We start from the raw sequence: 25,977 nt of genomic DNA on the forward strand, positions 1-25,977 counted from the left end.
AGGGCTCCTTCAGCATGAGAGGTTTTACTCCCCTGGCTCAGCTGCATCCCTGCCCAGAGGGGCTGCAGCACATGTGTGGCTGCTTGGCTCTCACTGCCAGCTCTGGGAGTTAGGGTGAACAACGGGAAGCTGGTGCCAAAGTGAGGAGCCCTGATCCAGCTTGGACCCCCTGCCAGCCCGTGGTCACACAATGCTGCCAGCTCATGCCTCGATTAATTCCTCACACGTCCCGTGCTGCAGCTGGGGCTTGGGCCTCTGCTTTTGTTGCAGCCCCGGTGCACGGCTCTGCAGCTGCTTCTCCAAGGCGTGTGCCCAGCAGCAGCTCCAGCCTGTGGCATTGCTCTGAAACAATTTCCAGCACAGGAACCCCCGGAGCAGTCCTGTCAGCCCTAGCCTTGGCCACCCCCATTTGCCCTGAGCAAGTTGCCAGGTACCCCGTCATCCATTTATCTCCCCAGGAAGGAGCTCCATAGGTGGAGCAAAGCTGGGGGAGAGGCATCATTCACCCCCTCTACCCAACCTGCCCTAAAAAAGTGACCTGTCTTGTTTTTGTGAGCTGGTCTGAGGCAGCAGGGAGGGGGACATGCCTGGGCTGCAGAGCTGCCTCAGACACAACACTGCAGGCAGGGGCTTGTCCCAGCTTCAGTGCAACCGCAGGCCTGGCACTGGCTGAGCCACGCACCACTGCCCTCACCTCCCCGCCCATCCCCTGCCCTTCCCAAGAACCCCTTGGCTGGTTTTTAGGGACATGTTAGATGACAGGGTGGCAGGGCAGGTATCACCATGGGAGGCAGCAGCAGACATAGTTCTACCCTGATATAGGTGCACAGACAGGATGGGCCTTTGGCAAACAGCACAAGGCATCTGTTGCAACATGCATATCTGCTGCCCATGGCTCCGGAGCTGGTTCCTGGAAAACTACAGAGGAGTCTGCCAGGCTGGGCAGGGGGGAGTTCAGCCTGTGCTGCCACGGACTCTGCTCTGGGATCCACAGGAAAGGCACACGGCAGCAGGGGCAGAGGAGGGGAACAGGGGGTATCCTGGCTGTCGTTTGGCAAGGAAAGTGCCTGGACAAAGGGATGGAGAGAAGCTGCTCCTGCTGTGGCTCTGGAGGTGCCTCTGCCCTGCTGGAGGTGATTCTGGGGAGAGTGCACACGGATCATATTCCCAAACTGATCCTCAGTTTGTACCCTGCACCCCACCCACGTGCTGAGCTCGTACCTGCACCATGCTGTGCTCAGCCTGGCCCCAGGTTCCCCCTGGGCAGCAGGAGAATCCCATGCAGGTTCATCCAGGCAGGTTTGGGGCTGTGGAACCACAGGAATGCCACCAGCACTGTGTGCCTGTGGGGCACACAGGCTTTGACAGACGACACTGATCTCTGCCCTGGCCAGACAGAGTGAGGTGACATTTCCTTACCCACGGTGGAAAGGCTTTGATTTTGTTTTTCCACCCCTCACATCATGAAGGTGTATGAGCAATCTCAGGCACCCCGGCAAACTCCTGCCAGCTGTGCCATGACTTGGGCATTGAGTGCATCCCTGCTGCCATCACTGCCATGGCTTTGAGCCCCCACCTTATTTCCTCCTCCACTTCCTGGGATGCCATACCCCAGCTGTTGGCTGTTGAGAGGAATAAATCACGGAGAGGGGGCTATGCATTGCGAACAGTGGAACAAAATGGCTTTTCATGCCATAATCCTTTGTAATAAAACACCAGAGGGGAGAAAGATGATAAACAATGTCTCCTGTGTGAGCCAGCTGCTTCCTAAAATAAAGCGCTCCTCTGCTCCGTCAGCTGCCCGGCTCGGGCGCAAGTGCGGGCGGTGTCGCAGCGGCCGGAGCCGCGTTCCCGCAGGAGCACATGCTGCCGCAGCCCGGCACGGCCCCTCCGGCCGCGGGAATCTGCAGAATGCGGCCGGGGGGGCCGGCAGCGAGCACCGAGCTCCGGCCGCGGGCAGGAGCGGGCTGGCAGCCCCCGAAGGGCTCGGCAGCCCCGGCGCCAGCAGCGCCTGTCGCCCGGGCGAGGCACGCAGCCCGGCTGCTGCCACCTGCGCCTCGGGCCGCCCCAGCCCCGGCACATGCGGGACAGCGCGGGCTGGTGACCCCCGGCTTTGTGCTGGGCTGGCAGCAGCCTGGCCCTGAGCAGGAAGCTCTGCGTGCTCCCGGTTCATCACTGCTCGTGCTGAGCCCTCCGTGGCAGGGGATGAGTAAGCTCCTGCTGGTAAACCTGACCTCCAGGGCATTATTTCAAGAGCAGCAATAACTTCTGCACTGCCGGGGAAGGTGCTGGGTTGTGCTGAGTGCGTGCAGCCCACAGGCCAGTTTGCCAGCACAGGTGTCCAAGGGTTTCTGGCTCGCTGTGTGGGTGCAAAGGGGCAGTGGCTTTCCCTCCCCATGGCCATGAGAGTTCTTCAGCACAGTGCTCCTCCCCACCACAGGATAGGGACAGCTTGTCTGTCCATCCTTCCCATGTCACCAAGTGGCCCCATCACACACAACTCTCACACACCATGGTAGCCTACTCTCCTTTGCCAAAGGACTGTGGTCACTAGCCCATACAACACTTTCATTTCCCCACTATTGCTCCCTCTTTTCTGCCTTCCTCTTTTACAGCCATGTGCTTCCTCTTTAACTATCTCCATGAACAGATCCTCCCCAAGAACTCCCAGCAGAGGTTTCCCCTGGCAGCTCATGCTTGCTGCCCCTTGTTCCCCTCTCAACCTCAGCCACCATGGGGTGGTTTGAGCTCTGTACTTGGCAATGTGTCTGTGCAGGCAGCAGAGACCTGGCAGGAAAAGGCCAACCCAAGTGTCACAGAGATGGTGACACGTTTTCCTCAGGCATGCAGGGAACAGGGAGGTGGGGGTGGGCAGGATCCACCCCTTGGGGAGCTTCAGCATTCACCGGTCTGTGCAGCCTGGTTTCACCTTATCCTGTTTGCTCTGGTCCCAAACACATATCTTAAAGGAGGTTTGCTCGGCCCATTTGCAGTTCAAGTTGAGGTTGGCAATTTCCTGCCATCCAGGAGCTGCCTTAGGCTTTGATCACTGACTGATCTTGGCTCTCACCACTTTCTGCTGCAGTTCTGGGAACTGCCAGACGGCGAGTGACAAAGGGAAAAAACCCTGGCTGCCAGAGTGCAGGAGCCTCCCTTGCCCTGGGTGAGTTGTGCCACAAACCAGTGTGGTGCTGTGGGACATCAGGAAGGTGCCACAGACTGGCAGGGAGCTGTGGGGCACAGGGCAGCCCAGTACAGGGCAATGCACAGGCTGACTCAGGCACCTCCTGCCAGAGATGGGGCTGTGATCCTCCACATGTGTGTGTTGGGCCAAATCCTCTCCTGTTGGAGTCAGAGAGGATGCAGCAGTGGCAGGGACAGACACTCAGCCACAAGCCCTGATCTGAATTCACCTCATGCTGCTGGTCACCAGGTATTTGCCCGAATTCCTCCTGATGGTGACTCAGCCTTCTCCTCCCTCCTCTGCATCTCATGGAGCGTGGGAGGAAACCGCCCCAAAGCAGCAGGATGGGCCCCAGATGGGAGAGAGGCATGGATTATATTCTCCTGGCATTGCCAAGAGGGGCTGACACGAGGAACTCACCTGGTGCCAGCAAGGGAAGGGTCACAGAGCCCTGCCAGGAAGGCCCAGCTCCTGGAATGTCACCCTCTGTGTGTGGGTGCCTGCTGGGGCAGTCCATGCCGCTCAAGCCACCACATTTCTAGGGGACATCAGTCTGGCAGGTGTCCTGGCCTCCCACAGCACTGGCAGCTGTGGGCCCATGTGTGCCAGGGTGAAAAGGTGAAGGTCTGGGATAGGGAGGGAAAGTGATGATGTAAAAGGCTTCTCTGTAATGGTTCTCCCCTTCCTGGCTCACGCTTTGCTGGCAACAGGGACATTTTGGACACTGGTTAGCCAAATAGGTAACTCTTTACCCTCAGTCTTGAGCACAGGGCATTTAGGCAATGTGTTCTGTGCACCATTCTGGCAGGAGTGTGGTTGGGAAAAGTGCCTGGACTGCCCTCACTTCAGGTGACCACAGGACATTGGCCATAAGACACACAGGGATGTGTTTGCTGGGGAGCTGCTCCCAGCTCCAGCTGATGTCCCTGGGTCCAGGCTGGGGTGACTTCCTTGGGGCACAGCCCCATGTCTGAATCTGTATTGCTACATGCTGGGGATGGCTGCAATGAAAAAGCAACCCAAACACAGATGCATCAACACCTCTATGGCTCCCCAGGATGCAGGGGGTGCCATGGCCACTTGCACAGACTCGGGGTCAATGCTGGAGCACTGCCAGCTCCTGGCACCAGCCACCCTGCCACATGCAGCAACCCACAGCCCTGGCCCTGGCTGCCAAACCAGCTGGTTCTGTGGGACTGGGGTGCCCAGCACCCCTGGCAGGCTCTGCTGCCTGTGTGCCCAGCACAGGCTGAGGGGGAAGTTATTGTAAGCACAGCAGTGCCAGGGAGGGGACACTCCTGCCGTGGCCTTGCAGACGTCCATGTGACTCAGGGAGAGATAAGTGCCCTGGTGCTTTTCCATGCCCGCAGAGGGGCCCGTTGCAGCATGTCACAGGGAGAGGCATGGGGCGGTGTCAGAGTAGCCAAGGTGCTCTGGGCACCCAGAGACCCCCCTATCCCCAAAAGCAGAACCGAGCAGGGGAGATCAGCCCTGACACTGTGTTTCTGTCCCAAAAGCTTCACTTGGTTCAACTCAGCCTCTGGCTCTCAGGGATGGGGAAAGGGTTCAGGCTGGCTTTACCTGCCTGCCTCTGCTCCATAAGAAAAACCACCCCTGAGCAGGGACACATTGTCACCCTGACAAACCACCCTGGCTGTTGGCACTGGGAAAACATTCCCATGTCCAGGATAGGGGTCTGTCCTGGGGACATCAGGGTGCTGAAGGGGCACAGCCACCCTTCCCAGTGCTCAGCCCAACAGAGCAGCAGCCCCAGCTGGGCCTCTGCATTGCTGGCCTCTGCCCTCACCCCATGGAAAACCCCACACGCGGCCCTGACAGCACACAAACACCAAACTCTTAACCTGCAGCTCTTTCAATTCTGCTTTTTAAGGGGTGAGGCAGTGGCAACCCCACAGAGGCAGTGTTATTTGCAGTCCTTGGCAGGCAGTGTGGGTGGAGGCACATAGATAGGCACCGTGTCCAGACAGGCACAACAGCCCCGTGTTTGTCCCCAGCTGACCAGGCTCGTGAGGAACACTGACCAAAGCTGTCAGCTGGCAAGTTTTGGCTAGTCTGCCTCCACTCCTCTGTAAGTGGGCTGGTGTGTTCAGTGACCCTGCAGGCCAGGTGGAGGTGAGGAAGCCCTGGCAGTAGCCAGGAAGGCTCAGCATAAACCTGGAGGCACTGTCAGAGCTCACCCACACTGTGCTGGCAGCCAACTGCAGGACCCAGGGATCTCCACACCTGCAAGGCAGGGCTGGGATCAGAGTACCCAAGGGATTTACTGCATTCAAACCCAACCCTACAGGGCTGCAAAAACCACCTGCAGTCAAGGGTAGGGGTGGAGGTTGGCTCAAGGGGAACAGAAGGGCAGTGCCATGCAGTGATGGGAAAACGGTGCTCCAAGATTTGGGTAGGCAGAGCTGGCCTGGCCACCACACCAGCAGGACCCAGGCTAGAATCACCACTGCCAGCATCCCCAGCCCTGCTGACAAGGCACCAGCCCAGCTCCACAAGGTTTTAGGCAGGGGACACCAAGTTTTCCAAGGCAAAAGGCTCAGCCCTCACATGGGCAGCGAGACCCAGGTTAGCCTCTGCTTTTAGATGCGCCAAGAAACCACAATGGTGGTGGAGCACAGTGGCCATAATCATGCCAGCAACACTCCCAGTTCCCCAGGAACAGATCCCCAAACACCAAACTGGATTCACCCTGCAGGGAACCATCCCACATCGCCCTCTGAGCAACACTGACCCTCCAGCACTGCTGCAGCACCAGGCACACCTCCCCACCCTCCACAGGGCAAGCCACGCTACAGCCAGAACCTTTGTCAGAAAAGAAGCCATGAGCCATAGGTAGATCATTACAATTTTTTATTTTATAATAAACTTCTCATTTTTTCCCCAAGGAAGACAAAAAACTGTGAGTGAGGCTACAGAACACTGTCAGTGAAGAATATGCAAGACAGACCCAGGCTGGAGGTGAGGCCAGAAAGGTTCCCCACTCCACCAGGCAAAAGGGGTCCATGCCCAGAAGCCTCCACAGCCCTTGCTCATCTCCCCACAGCATCAGAGCAACATCAGTGCTGTCACAGGAGGCAGCTGAAGCAGCAGAGATGGCATCAGGTCAGGCTACTGATGGACTGAGAGGACCACGTTTTGTCCCCCCCACCTGCCAAAGCTGCCAGCAAAGTGGGACAGTGTGTTAGGTGATACAGCTGTTTTCTATACATGTACGTGATGTAAATTTAAAAAAACCCACATGATTCATTTCAAAGCAAAATAATTGAGTAGTCGCTCTTCCTGCCAGGCAATCTCTCTCTAGGAAGACTTCACACATTCCTTCTCCTGCTCAATGGCTGCAAGAGAATAGAGGCCCATTAGTATCTTGTGCTTTTTTTTTTTTTTGTGAAAGCACGAACTGGAGAAGGTTTCAGAGGATTCACTCAGGCTCTGATGGCCAGTTTTGTGGTTTGATCCCAAGTGGGGTGGCTGAACAGTCAGTTTAGAAGATGACAAGCCACACGTGTGCGTGGCAGCTCGTCGGGCACCTGTCTGCGTCTGTCCGCAGCAAAGCGATGCCCCGAGGGATCAGTTTGGCACCACAGCCCTCCCCGAATGTCCGTGCCCGCTGTCCCGGGCTGCACACACCTCTGCCCGCGGCTTTCCCCGGGCCGGAGCCCCGCCGCCCCGAACCGCCCCTGTCCCCCGGCGGTGAGAGCGGCCCCAAGGGCTCTGCCCCGCCAGCCCCCGCACTCACTCTCCTTGGAGGGCAGCGTGTTCTTCTCCTCCGTGTTGGTTTTCTTCAGCTTCTTCTTGTCGAATTTCTCCACCTCCGACAGGTCTGGTTTGTCGCACATTTTGCCTGCGAGACCCCCGCCGCAGTCAGCCGAGGATGGGGACGGGCAGACAAAAGGCGGCCCCGGCCCCCCCCGGCCCCCGCCGCGGACAATAGCGCAGGGCGGGGCGCGCCGCCGCCCCGGGCACCGCGCCGCTTGCCGGGCCCGGGCAGCCGAGCGGGGCGGCCCCCGGTGCCCGCACACGCCGGGGAGCCCTCCCCGCAGCAGGCAGCCATGGCCCCCCGGGACCCGCCGCGCCCGCAGCCCCCGCCCCGGTGCACCTCGGCGAGTCCCTGCTGGCAGCAGCGCTGCGCGGGGCCCCCCTGCGCGGCCCGGCCCGTACCTGCGGCGCTGTACGGCGCGGTGCGCAGCGGATGCGATGTGCAGTTGGTGCCGGTGCCGAGCCCGATCCCGCTCCCTGCACGTCCAGGTGAGTCTGGAGCGCGCGACGCGCGGGGCGGAGCCTTTTATACCCCGGCCGCCGCCCAGCCCGCGCGCCCATTGGCTGCCCGCCCGCCGGGAAGCGCGTGGCCCGCCAGGGGGCGGCCGCTCCCGCCGTGCCGCGCGACGGGGGCGCGAGCGGGACCGAGCGTGAGGGGCCTGAGGGAGCCGGGCGGGGAGGGGACAGAGAGAGAGGAGACGCCGAACGGGGGCTCACCGGGGACAGGGGCCACACACCCTCACAGCACACACGGACAGGCGGCACACAGACCCCGCACGCGCGGACACAGCTCCTGCTGCACCCCACACGGGCATGGCTCCCACTGCCCCTCCTGTGCGCACACGCACCTGGGTGCCAGGTGAGGGGCAGCAGGCTGGTCCCTTTGTGACCAGATGGCTCCACAGCCACTGTCCCAGCCTCAACCCCCCTCACCAGAAGCAGGTGCCCCACAGCAAGGGAGGCAGGTGTGGCCCATGTGTGTGTCCAGGGATGCTCCCACTGCTGAAGCAGAGCTTGAATAAAGCAAGCCTTGGGCTAAAGCCAGCACCCTGTTCTCACACCTGTGAGAGATGCTTGGCCACTGCCCAGCTCACATCTACACTGGCCACAGCACTTCCTGGGGAGGGCTGGTCACTAAAAAAGCAGCATGGGTGGACAAGAAGCTGACCATACTCACAAGCTCTTGCTTGGCTGCAGCAAGGCTGGGGAGCAGCCCAAACTGTGCACATGGGCTGGTGTGCAAGTGGAAGAAACACCTTTGGTGGTAAAAGCCAAGGGACAGTGCAGGCAGCCCATCTGATCCCAGCAGGAAGGACAGTGGCAGTCTGGGGGGCACTTGCATGCTGGCCTCCAGGATAGAGAGGGGGTAGAGGGCCAGGAAGGTCCTGTAGCTGCTGAAGGGAATGAGGGGAAAGGGAGGAGGCAAAAGAAGGAGTATCCTGACTGCAGATGAGGCTTGCAAAACCTTTCTGCAGAGATCTTGGTGCCATGGCGAACAGGAACCTATTACTGAGCACCAAGGGGTAGCAGCTGTGCTGCAGCAGCTCTCACCTCCACCTCCTCCTGGCCTGCCAACCTCTGGGTTTTGCTCAGGGCTTATTGGAGATTTTGCAGAGAAAATCCCCAGCAATCCGGAGGGAACACTTGCTTTGTGTTCTTTAGCAAGACCGACTGCCTTCTTGGCAGCAGGGAGCGGTGCTATCCAGCGACAGCAGGTCACGGCCGGAGGTGGCCCTGTGCCGCAAACCCCGAGGCACCTTCTCGCTCCTGCCACAATGTGGGCTCTGAACTCAACAAGAACCAAGAGCTGGCAAACGCTGAAAAGGCAAAGGCCAAGATCTAAGGCCAGGTTGCTCCTCCAAGAGGAGTCTGGATGAGAAGCAGCCTCCCGTTCCTGTGCTGGGGGGAGGGAGAGGCTGCAGGCACAGCTCCAGGCCAGGCTGCTCTGATTTGGCGGTGCAGCCCCAGGCAGGGCCAGATTTGGAGCTGCAATCCCAGGAAGGGCTGCCTTCATGAGCATCCTTCAAACCCACCCTGCAGAGCCTGCATCACACAGCCCAGCCCCAGTGAGAAAAGGCTCATCTTTCCTGCACAGCCAGCGAGAGCCAAAACATCCATTCAGTATCAAAATGAACGCAGGCAATTCATTTTGCCTTCATGCAAATAGTCAGACGAGTGTTTTACCATGTGTTTACTCTCTGGCCGTGCTCACCTTCCCCTCAGCTTCCCCCTTTGCTTGCCTGTTCTCCACATGCTTCTCCTTTGTGGATGCTGCAGTCTGACGTAGCTTTTGTCCCTGGCAGGCAGCGAGTGCAAACGAACCTGAACCCCACCCTGCCTGTGCACAGCCCCTCACCAGCAGCAGCTGCACACAAAAACCTGCTCACCATCCCCCCAGCACATCAGCTGCACCCAGCACTGGCAAGGCACAGCCCCTGGACAATGTGCTACATCTCCCGATGCTGCAGTACTTTGGAAGCCCCGGGTCTTTGTCTGGGCACAAAGCCACCACGGTGGCCACGCAGGCAGGGCAAGGGGAGCTCCCCCTTCCTCAAGCCACACAGGCACCACCACGCTCGTACAAACCACGGCCAGAGCAGCTTTAAAGCCAAGCCTGAGCACTGCCAGCAGGGGGAGGTGGGGCTGCTGCTGGGGAGCTGCTAAAACCCATCTTGCACAAAGAACAAGAAAGGAGCTTATATCCCAGCAAGAGCTTTTCCACAGCAAATTAGCAAAGCCTCCCATAACAGCACAACCAGCTTCTTTCTTACGTCTTTTGGCATTTCTGCTTTCAATAATTTATAACAAAAGAACTGAGACATCAACAGATAGGGAGAAAGCAAAAACAGCCCTGACCTGAAATAGCACAGACCGACTGCCAGCCATTTTAGATGGGTTTTAAATCTTGCACAGAACAAGGCTGCCAGGCTGATAGAGCCTCCCCGAGAGCCATTTCCAGGAATGCCTTATTCTCCTGTACTGGAAGGAGGCAGGTTTGCTCTGATCAGAGGTTTTTCTCAGCCTCCTGCCCCGTCTGCCTGCAGGGCACCACCGTGACAGCTGCCAGGCTGAGCCACTCCACAGGGTGACAGCACTTTCTCCCATTTTCACCCCAGCCTCCTGCCACAACCCTTCACATCCATCAGGGCAGGAGCACACACTGAGGAAGGCAGCAGCAGACTGCGGCTGTTGTGTCTCACAGGAGGGCTCATTCCTCCTGTGGATATTGCTGCAGTTCACAAAAGGGCTTGCTAACACCATTTTCCCCTTGCCCAACAGCAGCAAGACAAGGTGCTCCTTTCTTTAGATCACAGAAACACCAGCTCCAGGAGACCTCCTTGTATCAGTAAGACAGGAGGGAGGTGCCAGCAAATTATTTGAGGTGTGTCTCATTGTGGTTTTAACAGTGGACACATCCTGCTAGCCGCAGGGCACACCTGGCAAGCTCAGCTCCCACAGTGTGCATTAGTTTCAGGTACCTGGTCAGTTGGGTGAGGCTGATACAGGACTAGTGATTGATGTGTTCCTTGTTCTGGTGAATTAACAGCAGGCAGCAGACATGAGATAGCCACCAGACCAATTCCAGCATCCTCACAGCTGCAGCCACACTCTGGCTGTGCCTGTGGCAGAGGGAGATGCTGGAGCCCTACCCTGCTCCTCCACACCTTCAACTGCATGAGCACAGCAAATGACTCAGTTGAGATTTTCTCCTGGGAAATAACTTGTTTTGTACAGGAGTAACTCAGACAGCTGTGAGGAAAGCCTAAGACACCCCACAGCTCACCTTCAGACTTTGGTGAAGTCTCCATCCCTTCTGATTGGAAGGCTTCAGAGCAGTGTAACTTTACACAGGTATGAGAACTCTCCCAAGGAGGTATCTTACATCCTTTGTAAGAGCTACAATGTCATACAGCACATTGTCTATGCCCTCTCCCAACTCAAATCTCTGGTTTTACTAAAGTAATAAGAAAACATTATATACTAATAGCAATGGTCTCCTGTATAGAAATGGCTGTAAAACTCTGTTCTGCTTTTTTCAAAGGTGAAGGTGAAATCTGCTACATAATCCTGACAAGACTCACAGCACCTACCCTGCTATTTGGGGGAAAAAAAACCCCATTTTTTGCGCTTATTCACTGGCCAGTACTGCAAGACATTTTAACAGATGGACAATTGTGATCCTCAGCAAATGCCTGTCTGAGGCCATGGTCATGTTCAGTCTAGGTCTGGAGGTCGATTTGTAATGCCAAGGACCTTTCTCCAGACCTGCCATCTCATCCTTCTGACTTCCTACTTCCCCATCTGCAACACACAATGAGAAAGGATCAGGGTTTAGTCAGAACAAGTGCTCCTCAGGACATAATCCTACTGTCTCTGATCATCAGCTTTGTGCAAGACACTTACAAATTCTTCATTTGTACTTGTTAAAATATTCAGGCTTCCCCTACCTGAACACGACGTGAACAAATCTGCTCAGATACATAATTGAACAGTACTAGAGAAGCTGCACTGCCACCTCTAACAATTAAGTCCATGAAATCAAAGATGGACAAAAGGAATTACTCAGTGCTTGGTCCCATGCTTTTCCTTCCATGCAATGTGAGCAGAGCCAAGCTGAACCTCACAGCTGGTCACAAGCACAAGGGTTAAACCAGATGACCTTCCAAGGTCCCTTCTAAATAAAAGTACTTGATGATCTACCTTTAAAATGACCCAACTCAGAAGATTCATGTCACTTAAGATATTTAGAAGTATTTACAGGCAGAGGCCGTGGTTTTTAAATAAAAGTTTAATTCCTTCATCAGGTCTTAACTTTAAACACAAATGCTGCTGAAAATCCTCCCAGCACTGCTCTGATGTCCTGGCCTCTGGCTCTCAGAGCAGCAGCAGGGGCTCCCATACAGGAGGTGGGATCACAGACTCTCAGGAGAGCTCAGTGCAGGATGCAAAGCAAAGAAGCAAGAGATGCACAGTTTCCAGACAAACACCAATTCTTATACAAAAAGAAAAGCTCTACACTAATAGAAGTGTTAATGTTGCCACAGGACAGGAGTTTAGGAAGGGAGAGAAGTCTTCAGTAAAAGGCACAACTAAAGAAGTACTTCCCTAGATTTTAACCACATCTTTCAGTTAGTTCCACTTATACCCCAGCCCCCAGCCTCTCAAAGCCATGCTGGTTACTGTAGAAAGTAATTTCAAGTTCCTTCTTTTCCCTTTTTCCCTTCCTCCAGCTCAAAAACAAATAAAAAAAGGAGTGCTTATTAAAAAAAACAAAAAACCAAAACAAAAGAAAACCAGAATAAAACAGTTTGGTCTATAAACCGTAAGAGTTCAAGAGAGACTTAGCAGTTTACCTTACGATTGTCTGGTACATTTTCAAAGTATTCAAGTTTCAGATGATACTTATTACATCCAAGAGCCTCAGCCAGCTCTAGTTTTGGTATTTTTCTTTCAGGCACTTTGTGGCCTGTCAGGTTGGTGTTAAATCTGCAGTTCTCCCAGTATTATGTATCACCAGCCTCTTCAACCCATTGCCATGAACACTCCTGGGAAGCATCAGAGCCACTCTAAGGGCTCCTTCAGGTTCTGTTGTCCTGCAGCCTGCAGTGCTCCTTGGCTTCTAAGGTATTTTGCAAAAAGCAAGGCATTCAAGGAAAGGCAGACAGTGAGCAGGACAATGAGTCAGTAACTTCCAGGCTAACAGGACTGTAACAGGCATTGAGTGAGAGGCTGAGCCAGCTGGACACAAAGCTATTGTGTTTCAGGTCACCCCAGCATCTGAGCAGGCACTTGCTAGATGCAACAACCTTGCTGCTGTTGGACAGAGGCTCTGTTTACTACTGTACTGGTAAAAAAAAGAGTTGGGGGTTGCACAGCAGGTCAAGGTGCAGCTGCAGCACATGGCAGCAGTGCTCTAGTTAGCTAGCAAGGCTAACAGGAAGCTGTGAAATTGAGAAGCTGGTTTTAGCCTGCACTAGAAACCAAAGCACACAACCAACACAAGTTCTCTACGTCAGAGCTTTTGGAAAAGAGCACATGTCCAGGATGCACCTTCCCCACTAAGCTGGCACAGCACTGCACAGACTCTGCTCTCACCCTCACTTTGCTGTGTAGTGCACTAAAGGGCATTTAATTTCATCAACAATTAAGAGAAATTCAAGTTTGCAAGCTACACTGATCTCCTTTTATGGGAGGAAGCTGTAGCAGAACCACTCCCATGGTGTCTCCCAGGGCTTCACAAGGGTCAAGCTTGGCCAAGACACAAGCCTTCCCCAGCACTCTCCAAGTGTCAGGTACAGAGTGGTAAGACAGCCAGCAGTCTCTTGGGCTCTTGCTGTAGATCCAGATCAACATGTCCTAGGGAGCTCTACTTCCCAAACAATTTAGGATGCACATGCCAGATCATCTAACCCTGCCCACAGACAAACCCTCTCCCTCCCCCCCTCAAAATAATTGTGGCAATTAGCCATGTGTCAGTCCTGCTCTCCACAGACCTGCAGAATTGAGTCAGTGCTACTGATCAGCTCCATGCACAGAGGTGCTGGTGGAGTTGGCTGTTACAAAGATGAGCTTTCCCCCTCCAGCCTCCCAGTGTTGGGAACAGAGCCAGTAAGCCTGACTTAAGCAGGAGATGTGGAGAACTGCACTGGAATAAGCAGAGTCTTCTACTGAACTTTACAACAAGCTGAACAACTTTTGGTTTAAAAAAAAAAAAGCCATACAAGCAGCAGCTGACATCTGTTGTTATAAAGGGACATGGCTGAATAGGTAGGAAACAGATTCCCCATTATGAGTCCTCCTGATGGCCTCTGCAAGGATCATGGAGATGTCAATCACCTGCAAGGGAAGGAAGATGCATCAGTGCCATTGAGAAAAGGCATCGAGCCTGAAAGAGCTGCTGGGAAGTCAGGGACAATCTAAAGAATAAACTCATCACCCACATTTGAACATGCCAGATGTAGATAAAGTACTTCTACACAGGATTAGGATTTAATTACATCTAAGCCTGAAGATACCCCACAAATAGCACTACAAATATTCCAGTTATTCTGTCAGAGTTACACTCTACTGTTGCCTTGCTTTGCTCAGACTCCCTAGACTCAATCTGTTTACCACAGGACTCTCTTATTCACCTTGTGCAGAGAAGTTAGGGCAGTCTAAATCAAGATGAAATCACTTCCCTTTAGCCAAGAGGTTTTACCACTGCTGCCAGCAGTCTGAGAGATGAAGCTGCTGTGCTGCAGCTCAGCTCCTGGGCGCTGTGCTGGCTCCATCTGGTGGGGTCAGAAAGGTAGCAGGAGGGAAAGCTGAGTCTCAGCCAAATCCCAGCTCTGAATCCCCACAGCTAAAGCATTTCAATATATGTAGTCTAGTAAAAATCCCTATATTCATGGTGCATTGAGGAAACCAAGTGAAAATTGTATTTAATATTTTTTTAATCTTCTAGATAGTTTGTCTCTGAAGGGAAGAAAAAATGAACAAGCTGCAGAGTAAAGCCTGAGACTTGTGACAAATCCTTTAGCTCTGTGCTCCTCAACATCAGACACCAGTGTGTAAATGTGAGGTATTAAAGGAGAGCCTGGAAAACTGCTCCACTGCAATCTTTGGCTGCAGCTACTTACACAGAGGTTGCCAGTTTAACATTCTGCCTACACCAGCTGCTGTGTGGAGCCTGAAAACAAGGTGAAGCACCAGAAAATGTTTTAGAGGCTGCAGGAGTATCATTCAGAAGTTAGTGCTGAAAGAAATGCAACCCAACAGCAGCTAGCAATCAGCTTATAACATATTTCCAAAAGCAGCTTAAAAATGACTGCAGCTTCAACCAGTTCAGCTGCTCTCTCACCAGCAGCCCAGCAGTGGGGAAGCCTCTACACCCACACCAGAGCACTGGCTGAGAGTGAGCAGTGCCAGAACTTCTCCACATGCTTGTGTCCTAAATATTGGTGCTGTGAAGCCAAGGCCCTTCTGGAATTCAATCTAGCAAAGGACATGAGGGACAAGAAGAATGTTTTCCTTTTGCTATTGATGTATTTGGAAAAACCTAAGAATAACATGGGCCTGTTCCTAAAGGGAAGGGGGACCCTGGTGGCAGAGGATGCACAGAGGGCAGTTAGTGAGCACCATCTTTGCATCAGTCTGCACTGACAAGCAGCAGACCTGAGTAAGGGAATGTTGGAAGACTCTTCCTTAGGGAGGAGTGGGTTAGAGGACACTTGGGCAGACTTGATATCCACAAGTCCATGGGCCCTGATGGGACACATTCCTGAGTACTGAGAGAGCTGGGAGACATCACAGCCAGGCACTCATCATCAGCTCTGAAAGCTCCTGCAGATCAGCAGAGGTGCCTGAGGACTGGGAGAAAGCAAATACAACCCAGAACTACTGCCAGTCACAGCCTCACATCAATCCCTGGGCAGGTGACAGAGCACTTCATTCTGGAGGCCTTCTCTGTGCACATGGGTGACAAGAACATGATCAGGAACAGTCAGCATGGATTCACCAAGGCAAATCAAGCTTCACCAACCCGATCACCTATGAGGAAGCAACTGCCTGGATGGGTGAGAACAGTGGATATTGTCAACTTCAGCAAGGCTGCTGACATTGCCTTGTCATGAAATCCTCACAGGCAAAACTCAGAAGTGTACACTGGATGAATGGATTGAGAACTGGCTGAACAGCAGATTCTGGGGCTCATTATCAGCTTTTAGTTTTCATATGGATGGCAGAGGCTGGGCATAAAGTGACAGACACACAACAAAGCTGTCAGCACCAACATCAGAAGCTCCTGTCTACCTCTGTTTCAGCACTGCACATCAGCACATCACCCCTCCAGAGGGCACACATCCAACTACTTGCCTACATCGTGGCCCCATTAAATCAGACACCTGATCTAGGTAAAACAAGCCCTGAAAAAAAAGATCCTTCATGAACTGTTTGAGATGAGCTGCAATAGAAGCTGCTTTATATCAGTGTAACATGACTGTTACCCCACAGCAATAGGGCCAAGACAACAAGGCAATACTAATGACAGTACCAACAGAACCACTGTCAGCACTACACAGTATTGTGGGATTTTCACCCCCAACAGGTGAACAGACAAGGCTACCACCCCCCAGGAGTGGCAGAAAATAGATGCTCACCTGGATTTTAGGGCACTGCTTCATCTTGTCCTCCTGGGGTATTGTGTTTGTGACTACAACTGCCTCAAAACAGGCATTGTTGATGCGGGAAATTGCTGGCCCAGAAAAGATCCCATGAGTTAAGATGGCATAAACTTTGGTGGCTCCAGCTGACACAAGCCTGCAAGGGGGAGTAAAGGACAAGGATGAGTAATTCTCAGCAAGTATTAAGTTGACATTAGTGCAGGGCACATGGCAAGCATGACTGGAGACAGCCCCATGTGCTAGGAACAGGTTACACCTTTGATTCCCCCACTCTACTGACTTGGGGGGAAAAAACAGTTTTACAAGTAGCATGAAATCCACTACAGGCAAAGCACACACTGAAAAAACCCCTTTGTTCTTAGCTCTGGAATATTTGGAACAGATCATACAAACGACCTTCTGTAATTTTTGCTTACACAAGGTAGCAGATATTTAATACTGTGTTAATACTTTAATACTGTATTTAATACAGTATGAAATACTGTGCTAATTTTTAATACTATATTTTACAGTTAATATGTTGCTGCTTGTAGTGTAAAGGCATGAATGATATCAAAGTTTGAAGAGCTTATTTCTAATACAAAAGCAGCTGATGGACCAGACAACAACACTTAGTTTTACCTGGCATGGTCAGTGATGGTCCATTTTCAATGCAGGGAAAAAAAGAGACACTATGGTCTTCTACCTATTCCCACTGCAAGAACTTTTACCGGGTTGTTTTCCTTATTTTGTATGACATGAATAATCAAGAAACTGCATGACCCTGGCTGCAAGAACTTGTACTGGGTTTTTTTTTCTTATTTTGTATGACACGAATAATCAAGAAACTGCATGAGCCTACTGCAAGAACTCTTACTGTGTTTTTTTTCCTTATTTTGTACTACACAAATAATGAAGAAACTGCACGAGCCTTGTGAAACTCGTCATGCAAACAAACTGCTTAGCCCATGACATGGTGTTTCCAAGAGCAGGCTCCTGATTAGGAGGGCAGCAGGCAGCCCCACTCACTTGTCTGCAGCGTGGCAGATGGTGCCACACGTGTCTGCCATGTCATCCACCAGGATGGCCACTCTGTCCTTGACGTCCCCCACCAGCACCATGCGATCCACCTCGTTGGCCTTCTTGCGCTCCTTGTGGATGAGGGCAAAGTCCACGTTCAGCCGGTCTGCAATGGAGGTCACTCTGAGGAGAGAGCAGGTCCCAAACAGCTCTTAACTCACACTGCAGCTCCTTCAGTATCAAACACACTGCACTAAGAGGAGCTGTCACCACATCTGCTACGGCTCCCAAGCAATTAATAGAAGGCACTCTGCCCCCTCAGTTTCCCTTCGAGCAGTTAAACTGCAACCTCTGATCTAATCTCTCTCAGTGACTGCAAACAGAGCTCATCTTTCATCATGACCACTGTAAACTAATTTGCATTTAAGCTGAAAACAAACCTTAACCAGCAAGGTCAGCAAACTTGAAGCAATCCAAACACTTGGAAAGTTGTCATCTCTGTAACACTACATTGGAAAGGCTTAAATTGAGCTATGACAGGGCTTTACTGTCACTCCTGTAAGCAATCAGTCGTCATGCACACAAGCATTGGCACAGATTGTGGCAGGATTACACATCCAGGAAATTCAAATACACCACCTCACATTTACTTCCATTAAAGGGACTGCAGAGCAACCTTGCTAGAGGGATCTTAACTTTATATATTGATACTGATGAACAGTAAAGTTTAAAAGGGGAAGAAGTAAAACACACATGCTCCCAAGAAACTCTTCACTTGAGGTAAGTAGACTCTTAGCCCCACTAGATCAGAGTTATCATCCTGGTGGTCTTACACAAGACTGTTAAACTAAACTGAAGTATTTGGCTTTGCCTATCTCCATAAAATACTGCACCAGCCAAGACAGACACATTTCAGAATAAGAGGCTTTTGAGCAGATTTTTTCAAGAGTCAGATTATATCTGGCTGGTTTGGCACTTCATATACTGTGTTATGCAACAAGCTACAGAAATAGCTGAATGTACATGAGGTCTTGCCCAATCCATGGACCACAGCAGAGCTACAGAAGACAAGCAGTGACCTCCACTGTGTCTCTTGGCTGTCTGTAACACATCACTTCAGACATTCTGAGGCATGTGAATGACATCAGCACCCACCAACACTTTGGTGTGACAGCCCTGGATTAAAGAATACATCTGTGTCCCTTTACTGTTCACATGTAGCCCTCAGACAGAAGCACCAAGGAACAGCCTAGTTTCTCCCAAAAAGCCTCTGAGAACATTCTGGGCTGCCCACAAACAGGCATGTTTGTCTGCAAGGAGATGGGAGATTGTAAGGCTATCAAAATAGAAATGTGCTATGGCATATGCTGCTGCTTTTTGGAAAGGAACTCTCTATCTTCCTTGTTCTCAGGGAAGATGAAGAGAGGCAGCAGGCTTAAATCACAGCTACATATTCAAATCCAAGGTAATAAAGTAAGAAAATACCTCAAGAGACTAAGTTTAATTCTGCAAAGAAAGCAGCCTGGATAAAAATGTATCATTAATCATCAGCAGTAAGCTTGCCTTGGCATAGGGGTGTAGGCTACACTATTTCCTCCTTCAGTTGGCATAAACACCCTTGTGCAAATTGGTTTACTCCAAGGGAGGTAGCTCTTGTGCAATTGCTACCTATGCAGAAGCTATTAAATGCTCCATGTAGCCCAAGAAACCTTCTAAACATTCTCTAGGAAGAATATCTGACCACTCTTCACCAGCTCTCCCAGACTGCCTGAGAAAAGGCACACTGAAAGAAGGAACATGTTTTAAAAATAGTCACAAGTATTCTTAGGAATTGAAGCAGACACAGAAGCAGCATCTCAAGCTACCTGTCTGACAGCTCACCTCTTGGCTCCACCAGCATCTGGTGAAACAATGGTGCAGTTCTTCCACTCTGGAATATTCTCTTTGATCCATTTCAGTACAGCAGGCTCAGCATATAAATTATCAACAGGGATGTCAAAAAAACCCTACAAGGAAGACAACAGGAACAGATGAAGCTGAAAGCCCCATTCCAGAAACAGTTGTAGGAAGCCTTCTGTATCATCAGGCATGCAATCATCACCTTTCCACAGCTTTCAGCTTTCCTTTTTACTTCCCTTGATGTAAGGGCAGTAGTCTTTGGGATACACAGAATAGTAATGGAAGAAGTCTTCAAGAGCCAGAAATAGTTCAGCAGCATAAAGAACACTTTATATTTAACACCCCCACTAAATGAAACTAGTTCTGTCCTGGGGGCTGCAGAAAGCCTGCAGCAAATGCACTCATTTCCAGAACAGCTGGCTGCCTGTTTACAGTCAGTCCTTAAAGCTCATTACCCAAACTGTTCACATCTACAAAACAGGCTTGAGTAACATCTGTCTTTAAAGTAATGCAGCTGGTTCCTAACTTTACAGTGACCCTGCAGACTTCTCCAAATCTCATAGGTCACCAAATGCCAGAATTTAACCCTGGAGTAAACAGACAGCTACTCCTGAGGAATGCTTCAAGGTACAGGGTAACAGACCCTTCTCCCCATCATTCCTTCTGTGCTCAGCAACACAGCAGCTCCAGGAACCAGGCTGAAACCAGCCAGCTGCTGGAAGCACATGTGCACAAATGATCCTATTAAATCCCATCCCTGCTGCTGGTGCAAGGTCAGCCCTTTCAGCCACACCAATTCCAAGCCCTGTAGGAAGAGGGACCCCCTTGGGCTCAGTTATTTCATGCTCTGAGAGCCTTCTCAGCTGTGCCCCTACAGATTTTTCTCATCTGAGACAGTATTTCTGGGCAAATCATACTGAAGTGTGAATGACTGCACTTCCAAGCGTTAAAACAACAGCCAGCCCACTTGCTTCAGCAGGCAGTAGCTCCCTTACCCTGTGCAGCAATTCAACAGACATCCTTCCCTCTGCCACACCCCTCTCAGCTGCACTGAGTTGGTTTCTTGGTCTTGAGTACTTGCTCAAGGTAGAGAAAAACAAAATCAAACTGAGCTTGCAGCCTCTCCTCTCCCTGGCAAATACTCCGGCCAGCTTTCTTGCACAGCCCAATCAAGACTTTAGTTGCTCTGTGAGATATTTTGTTCCTAAGCCAACAAAGGCTATGAATGATTTTCAATTCATTACAAGCTTGGGAGAAAACCAAGGCCAGCCTGTGTGGGAGGGTGGCACTGAATGGATACAAATGGGATTGCCCATCTTTGCCAGAGGCAGGCTATCAGATCACCATCCTGCTCAACCAAACCCACAAATGCAGCTGTGCCAGGCCACCTGAGGGCAGAACTAACTGCTCACCTCTCCAAGACAACACACTAAGTATCAGAAATACTGCTCAGAATTTAAAGACACTCTCCATGTCACATTCCTCCAAGGTCTAGTGAAGAACAAAGTGTCACTGTGTAGCAACAAAGCTGTAGTAATCCTTTACTAGCTCATTTACACAATTCAGTCTGATGAAGAACAACTGTACTTTCATTTACAGGTTAACCTGCTATGCACCTCCCCATCCAGTCCCAAATTCCCAACTCTTGATCAGTGCACTATCTCCAAAAAGCAGATGACTGGAAAGCTTGCAAAGCAGCCAAGAGGCTCAGACTGGAACAGGTCAAGCCCCTTCCTGATTTTTGCTCCTACCTGAATCTGAGATGCATGCAGGTCCATGGTGATGATGTGATCTGCTCCTGCCACAGACAGCATGTTTGCAACCAGCTTGGCAGAGATTGGAGCTCGACTCTGGTACAGGAGAAAAAAAGACAGTACAAGACAAGTTCAACTCCTTCATCAAGATGTCAGCCTTCTGCTTCCAGGCAGTGATTCACAAGCAGTTACTAAAAGCAGCACTCATTAACATTGCATCTTCTCATCAGCTAGTGATTAGACTTCAGTATATTTTCAAGAAGAACTAGATCTTTACGAGAAGATCATTTTGCAGTCTAATGTCTCAAAGTTTAACAAACTGAAGAGAGGTTGGATATTCAAAGGAGGTGACAAAACTTTATTTAAATCCTCTCCAGCAGCCAGGACTTTCAAGGTGTGCCTTTAAGTTCCCTGCAGAAACCTTCCCCACATCCCTTACCTTGTCCTTTTTGTCCTGCCGGGCGTAAGGGAAGCAGGGGATGACAGCTGTGACTCTGCTGGCTGAGGCAATCTTGCAGGCATTTATCATGATGAGGAGCTCCATCAGATTGTCATTGATTTCCCCACAGCCACTCTGCACAATGTAGACATCCTCCCCTCGAACACTCTCGCCTATTTCCACGCTGCAAACATCACAAGAGAGTTGGAGCCAAACACGAATTAAAGCCCAGCCATTACCTGTGCCTGCAGAGCAACCAAGGCCCTGCATCCCCGAGGTTCTGAGGGTGACAGTGCCATGTAATCAAGGCTGTTAACAGCAACACTGCTGTTTATTTGCTCAGTGGCTATTTTACAGCACTCACTCATCAGATTTAATGGTCTAGCCAGTAAAGCTAAAAGCACTCAGCCTGTACTCTTGATCTCAACACAAGCTGAGCATGTAAACACCCCAGAGCAGGCCTTGTTCCCCTGCAATCACAAGCACAGCCACCTCTAAAAGCAGCAGGGCACAAAGGAGCAAGGGCCCTGGCCAGCCACCAGCCAGAGTGGGGTCAAGCTGCCACCAGAGCAACCCTGCAGCCAATTATCAGATTGAGACTCATAACAGCCATCCAGGGCTCCAGCAGAGAAGCACTCCAGCCTTTCACTCTGGAAAGGCTTCTGGGGTTAATTTTCTCCTGGATGCAGTGCACACTAATCCCTGCTGATGAAGGGCCTGAACACAAGCCAAAGGTCCTGTTTGCCAGCAGCAAAATGCCAGCTCCAGTGCACGTATGGAGACACCTGCACCACAAAGAGTGGGAAAGAAACCACTTCAGTTACAGAGCCCCTCAGGGTAGAGCTCTAATTCTAATACTTCCTTATCTGACCTTCCTGATCTCTTCTTCTAACTTTTTTTGATGACTGTTATCTATTTTTATCTTACTGCTCAATATCCATCAGTGAGCTGCTGTCATCTTTACTGCCCCTAACTTGCAGGATGCATCCATCTCTTGAGGAGAGTTTCTGTCAATGAGAACTCTGCTGGGCAACTGGCTGATTATCAGCAGTTAGCAACAAAGTGTCATCTGCAATATTGGGGTGATTTAAGATATTTATTGTACAAAAAAGTCTATGAATTATTCTGTTGAAAGTCTTACTCTTCTGGGAAAGCACCTGCTGTCAGTTTATTGGGGTAAATAAGATTTTCTAAGTCTTCAAGTCACATTACCTGCTGACATGGGAACCTGCTGGCCAGCCAGCTAAATGGGTAAGAGCAGTTAATAAAGAACAATGAGAACAGTGCAAGGGCTGTAAATCAAACAGAACTTTTCATAACTCCTCTACAACTCTCTGTACTACCTCTGAGCTTTCACAATCGATATCCATGGCAAGAGAACCATAATACTGTATGTCACATGTACAGCATGGATTTTTTGGGGAAAAAAAAATCTACTTCCAGAAGGAGTGGGTTGGAGCAATCAAGGTTCTTTATATTATACTCTTGGTTTATACAGGGTTAGGGTATTCTCTAAAGCAAGCTTAAGGAGCTCTGAACAAGTTTAAACCTCCTTTTTAGCTTTACGTGGGATGGCAGCAAGATTTTTAAAGCACAGCTACATAAACCAAGGCGAACATTAGGTTTCAAAGCTGGAGGGAAACAGACTGCGTGACTGCAAATGCACCGTGGGATGCACGGAGGTGTGAGCCTCCTCTCTCTCCTTAAGAATTCCAGCAATACTTTCTAAGACTCTGAAGCTCCTCAGCGAAGTTTTAAGGTACCAGCTACATGCTAAACACAAAATTATCAAGCCTCAAGTCATCAGAGTTTAGATTTAAGTATGAAAAGCCTGATCAGTGTAGGTGTAACTCCGAGATGTGCAGTCCCATCAGCTCGCGGCTTCGGGGTGGAGGGGGCAAGGTCGGGGTGGCGAATTGCACCGCTCCAACACTGCCACAGTGGCCAGGGCACACAAACCCTGCAAGGTGAGGAGCCCCGCGCGGCCCCGGGTGCTGAGGGAGCCCCAAAGGCAGCGGTGGGAACCCCAAAGGCGGCGGGGGGAGAGCCCGCGTGGGGCCCGCACCGTGAGGCGGGGGCCGCTGGAGGCATGGCCCGGCCCGCACATGGTTCCCGGGGCGCACCGCGGCCCGGCCTCGTCCTGCACCGAGAGCCGGCTGTGCCCGGGGGGACGGCAGCGAGGCACCCGAGGGCTCCGGGGCAGCAGGGGCCCGGCGGGAGCGCTCCGGGGAGGTCTCCGAGCTCCGCAGCCGGGCCCATCCACACGGCCCCCGAACTACAACCCCCATCATTCCCCGCGCGCAGGCCCCGCGGTACCCAGCGCCGCAGCGCCGCGCGGCCTGCCGGGAGCTGTAGTGCGGCCGCGCCCCGCCCCGCCTCACCATGTCTCCTGGTTGCTGAACTTCTTGGTGACCACCTTGCCCAGCTCCAGGCCCAGGCGGTCGGCGATCTTCTGGGACAGGTCCTGGTGCGAGCTACCGCTGAAGATCTTGATGTTGGGCATGGCGGCGGCTGCGGCACTGGCGCCCTTTTTCTCTCCCTCCTCGTCGCTCCGCCACGCAGCGCCCGCGGCTGCCGCGCGGGGACCCGCCCGCCTCCTGCGAGGACGCGGCACGGTAGGTACAGGTCACACCAGTCGCCTCTACGCCGCCATCTTACCCTTTCCCGCCTACCGCGCCCACCCTTTATAGCCTCTCCGCCTCGAGGACACGCCCCCAATCGCTTTCTATTGGCTGTGCCGCAGAAGGGGGCGGGGTTCCGCTAACAAGCGCGGCAGTAGTGGGCGTGGCTTGTCCCGTCCCCTTCCCCTTGAGGGCGAGGAGAGGCGCGCGCGGCCCCCAGCTGGGGGCGGGGCCTAGATCAAGAGGAGGCCTACGATTGGTCGCTATGTGGTTACCTGCGCTGCGATTGGCCAGAGCGGCGGCGAGCCGAGCGCGCGGCCGGCCGTGCCCCACGTGTCCGCGCCGCTGCAGCCGCCCCCCGGCGGCCATGATGGCGCCCCCCGCGCCGGGGGAAGGCTCCGGGCCACGGCCCCGCTGCCGCCTCACGGCGCCGCCACCGCCGCCCCCGCTCCGCCACCGCCGCCCCTCCGCCGCCAGCCGGGCCCCGCCGCGCCGCCGCCACCGTTACCTCAGCATGCCGGCCTGCCCGCGCCCGCCGCGTCCGTCCCCGCCGCCCTGCGCGGCGCTGCGCGGAGCTGGCGTCACCCGGCGGGCCGCGTGTGAGGCGGTACCGGCTGACACCGGGTGGCACCGGGCCCGCTGCGGCACCGCCGAGCCCCGCGACAGGGTGCCGGCCCTGCCCTTCAAGGGCTGCTCTGATTTGGGTCAGGGCTGCAGCCCGCCTGGCGGCTGATTAATTCCTGAGGGGCTTTTATGTTTATAGTCGGGATTTTGTAGTCAATTCCATATCAAATTATATATTTATATATATATATATATACACATATAGATATATAAGATAGATACATATATGTGTCTGTCTATATCTTATCTATCTTAATAATATATATAATTATATACGTAACTAACTGTAGACTAACACCAAATCAGTCTTCTGTGAATTATCTGTATGTGACTGCATTATGCACCTTAATTTATCTTTGGTGAAAATAAACATTGTGCTTAAGGGTTTTTAACCTTTAAACCTGGATTGTTAACATTTAAACCTGGATATCATTGAATCATAGAATATACTGGGTTGTGAGGGAATCACAAAGTCCTGACTCCTGGCCATGCACAGGACATCCCCAAGAATCCCACCAAAGTGATTTTTATAGTGTTTTATTCTTGTTCTGAATTTCTGATTCAGTCTCCAGTTGCTAATAGGCCAATATAGTCCTGTCCTTTTTCTAAGACTTAATTATCTCAAATTAGCTTTCAGTACTTTGAAAGAAATGACACTCAAATTTTAGCTTGTATACATTATTATAAACCCCTTCAAAATAAAAAGGCTGTGTGATTCATCACAGAGAATGCAGGAACTGATAAATGCTCACATTTCTGTGTTTCTGTCACACACACAACACCAGCAAGTCCAGGGTAATGATGAGACCAAGTCAGGGACTCTTCACTCCCTGACTGTGCTTGTTGTTTCCCCATGAAGTGAAGGAGGAAGACTGACACATTTATATAAACATACAAATATTTAGATATAAATAAGTCACAGCTTCTTCAGAATTTTTATGCAATTGTATAATTCCTGCTCATATTACCTGAATTTCTGAGAGGCAATAAACTTCTGCAGTGAATCTGACATTGATTTGCTTCCAGTCCTTGAGAATTCAACCAGAAGAAATCATTCACAATCAAGGGGGATGGGGCTCGCCGTGTTTTCTTTATTTTCTTTAAACTCCCCTGGCCCCAAATGCTGCTGCCACTATCCCCCAAGACCCATAAATTAATGACTGCAATACCATGCTTGGAGGAGGTTTTCCAGAACACTTTGTACAGTGTCATTAAATTTGGAATTCATCTGCATAAAAGTAGATATCGATTCCCATGCTTTGCATGGATGGAACTGGAATATTAATACTGGCAATTTTGATTATTTTCTGCTGTACCTGCAGCAGTTTTGAGATGCTGTGACAGACAACAAATGCAGGGAATGGGGAAGGAAGAACACAACCCTTTGCTTCTAATTTGTTGCTAATCATTGTTGCTTATCTTAGCAAAGAACATTCATCTTAACAAACAAAATTAATCTTAGCAGTGAAGAAAACTCCACTGGGGAGTGGGTACCTGATGGTTCAAGTGATGGGAT

General features: G+C 51.7%; 2 protein-coding genes across 3 annotated transcripts; both read right to left on the reverse strand.

The window, feature by feature from the left end:
• Positions 1 to 6,038: 6,038 nt before the first annotated feature.
• LOC132080216 (thymosin beta-15A homolog) lies at positions 6,039 to 7,507 on the reverse strand. Its single transcript, XM_059483243.1, has 3 exons — positions 7,364 to 7,507; positions 6,942 to 7,046; positions 6,039 to 6,540 (listed from the first exon to the last, which is right to left on the reverse strand). Exons 2-3 carry the CDS (start codon positions 7,039 to 7,041, stop codon positions 6,503 to 6,505), a joined length of 138 nt encoding a protein of 45 aa, XP_059339226.1. The 5' UTR covers positions 7,042 to 7,046; positions 7,364 to 7,507; the 3' UTR covers positions 6,039 to 6,502.
• A 4,228-nt stretch (positions 7,508 to 11,735) lies between these two features.
• On the reverse strand, positions 11,736 to 24,360 carry PRPS1 (phosphoribosyl pyrophosphate synthetase 1). Of its 2 annotated transcripts, XM_059482765.1 has the most exons (8): positions 24,346 to 24,360; positions 23,598 to 23,813; positions 21,217 to 21,400; positions 20,775 to 20,873; positions 19,006 to 19,130; positions 17,134 to 17,307; positions 16,102 to 16,261; positions 13,811 to 15,867 (listed from the first exon to the last, which is right to left on the reverse strand). In XM_059482765.1, exons 1-8 carry the CDS (start codon positions 24,351 to 24,353, stop codon positions 15,775 to 15,777), a joined length of 1,059 nt encoding a protein of 352 aa, XP_059338748.1. In that variant the 5' UTR covers positions 24,354 to 24,360; the 3' UTR covers positions 13,811 to 15,774. The 2 variants fall into 2 exon arrangements, with proteins under 2 accessions (XP_059338749.1, XP_059338748.1); XM_059482766.1 differs by lacking the exons at positions 13,811 to 15,867; positions 24,346 to 24,360 and adding an exon at positions 11,736 to 13,798 and having other exon boundaries at positions 23,598 to 23,861.
• Between the last annotated feature and the right edge of the window lie 1,617 nt (positions 24,361 to 25,977).

Source organism: Ammospiza nelsoni, chromosome 15, assembly GCF_027579445.1.
Source record: "Ammospiza nelsoni isolate bAmmNel1 chromosome 15, bAmmNel1.pri, whole genome shotgun sequence".
Taxonomy (NCBI): Eukaryota; Metazoa; Chordata; class Aves; order Passeriformes; family Passerellidae; genus Ammospiza; species Ammospiza nelsoni.

Bases quoted from the DNA above. Each gene is read 5' to 3' on its own strand.
- LOC132080216 (XM_059483243.1), bottom strand. From the start codon at position 7,041: ATGTGCGACAAACCAGACCTGTCGGAGGTGGAGAAATTCGACAAGAAG. The intron at 6,541-6,941 runs GTGAGTGCGGGG...ATTCTCTTGCAG, and splicing joins CACGCTGCCCTCCAAGGAGA to CCATTGAGCAGGAGAAGGAA.
- PRPS1 (XM_059482765.1), bottom strand. The intron at 21,401-23,597 runs GTGAGGCGGGGC...TGATGTTTGCAG, and splicing joins TTCAGCAACCAGGAGACATG to CGTGGAAATAGGCGAGAGTG. The intron at 20,874-21,216 runs GTAAGGGATGTG...CTCCTGTACCAG, and splicing joins GGCAGGACAAAAAGGACAAG to AGTCGAGCTCCAATCTCTGC.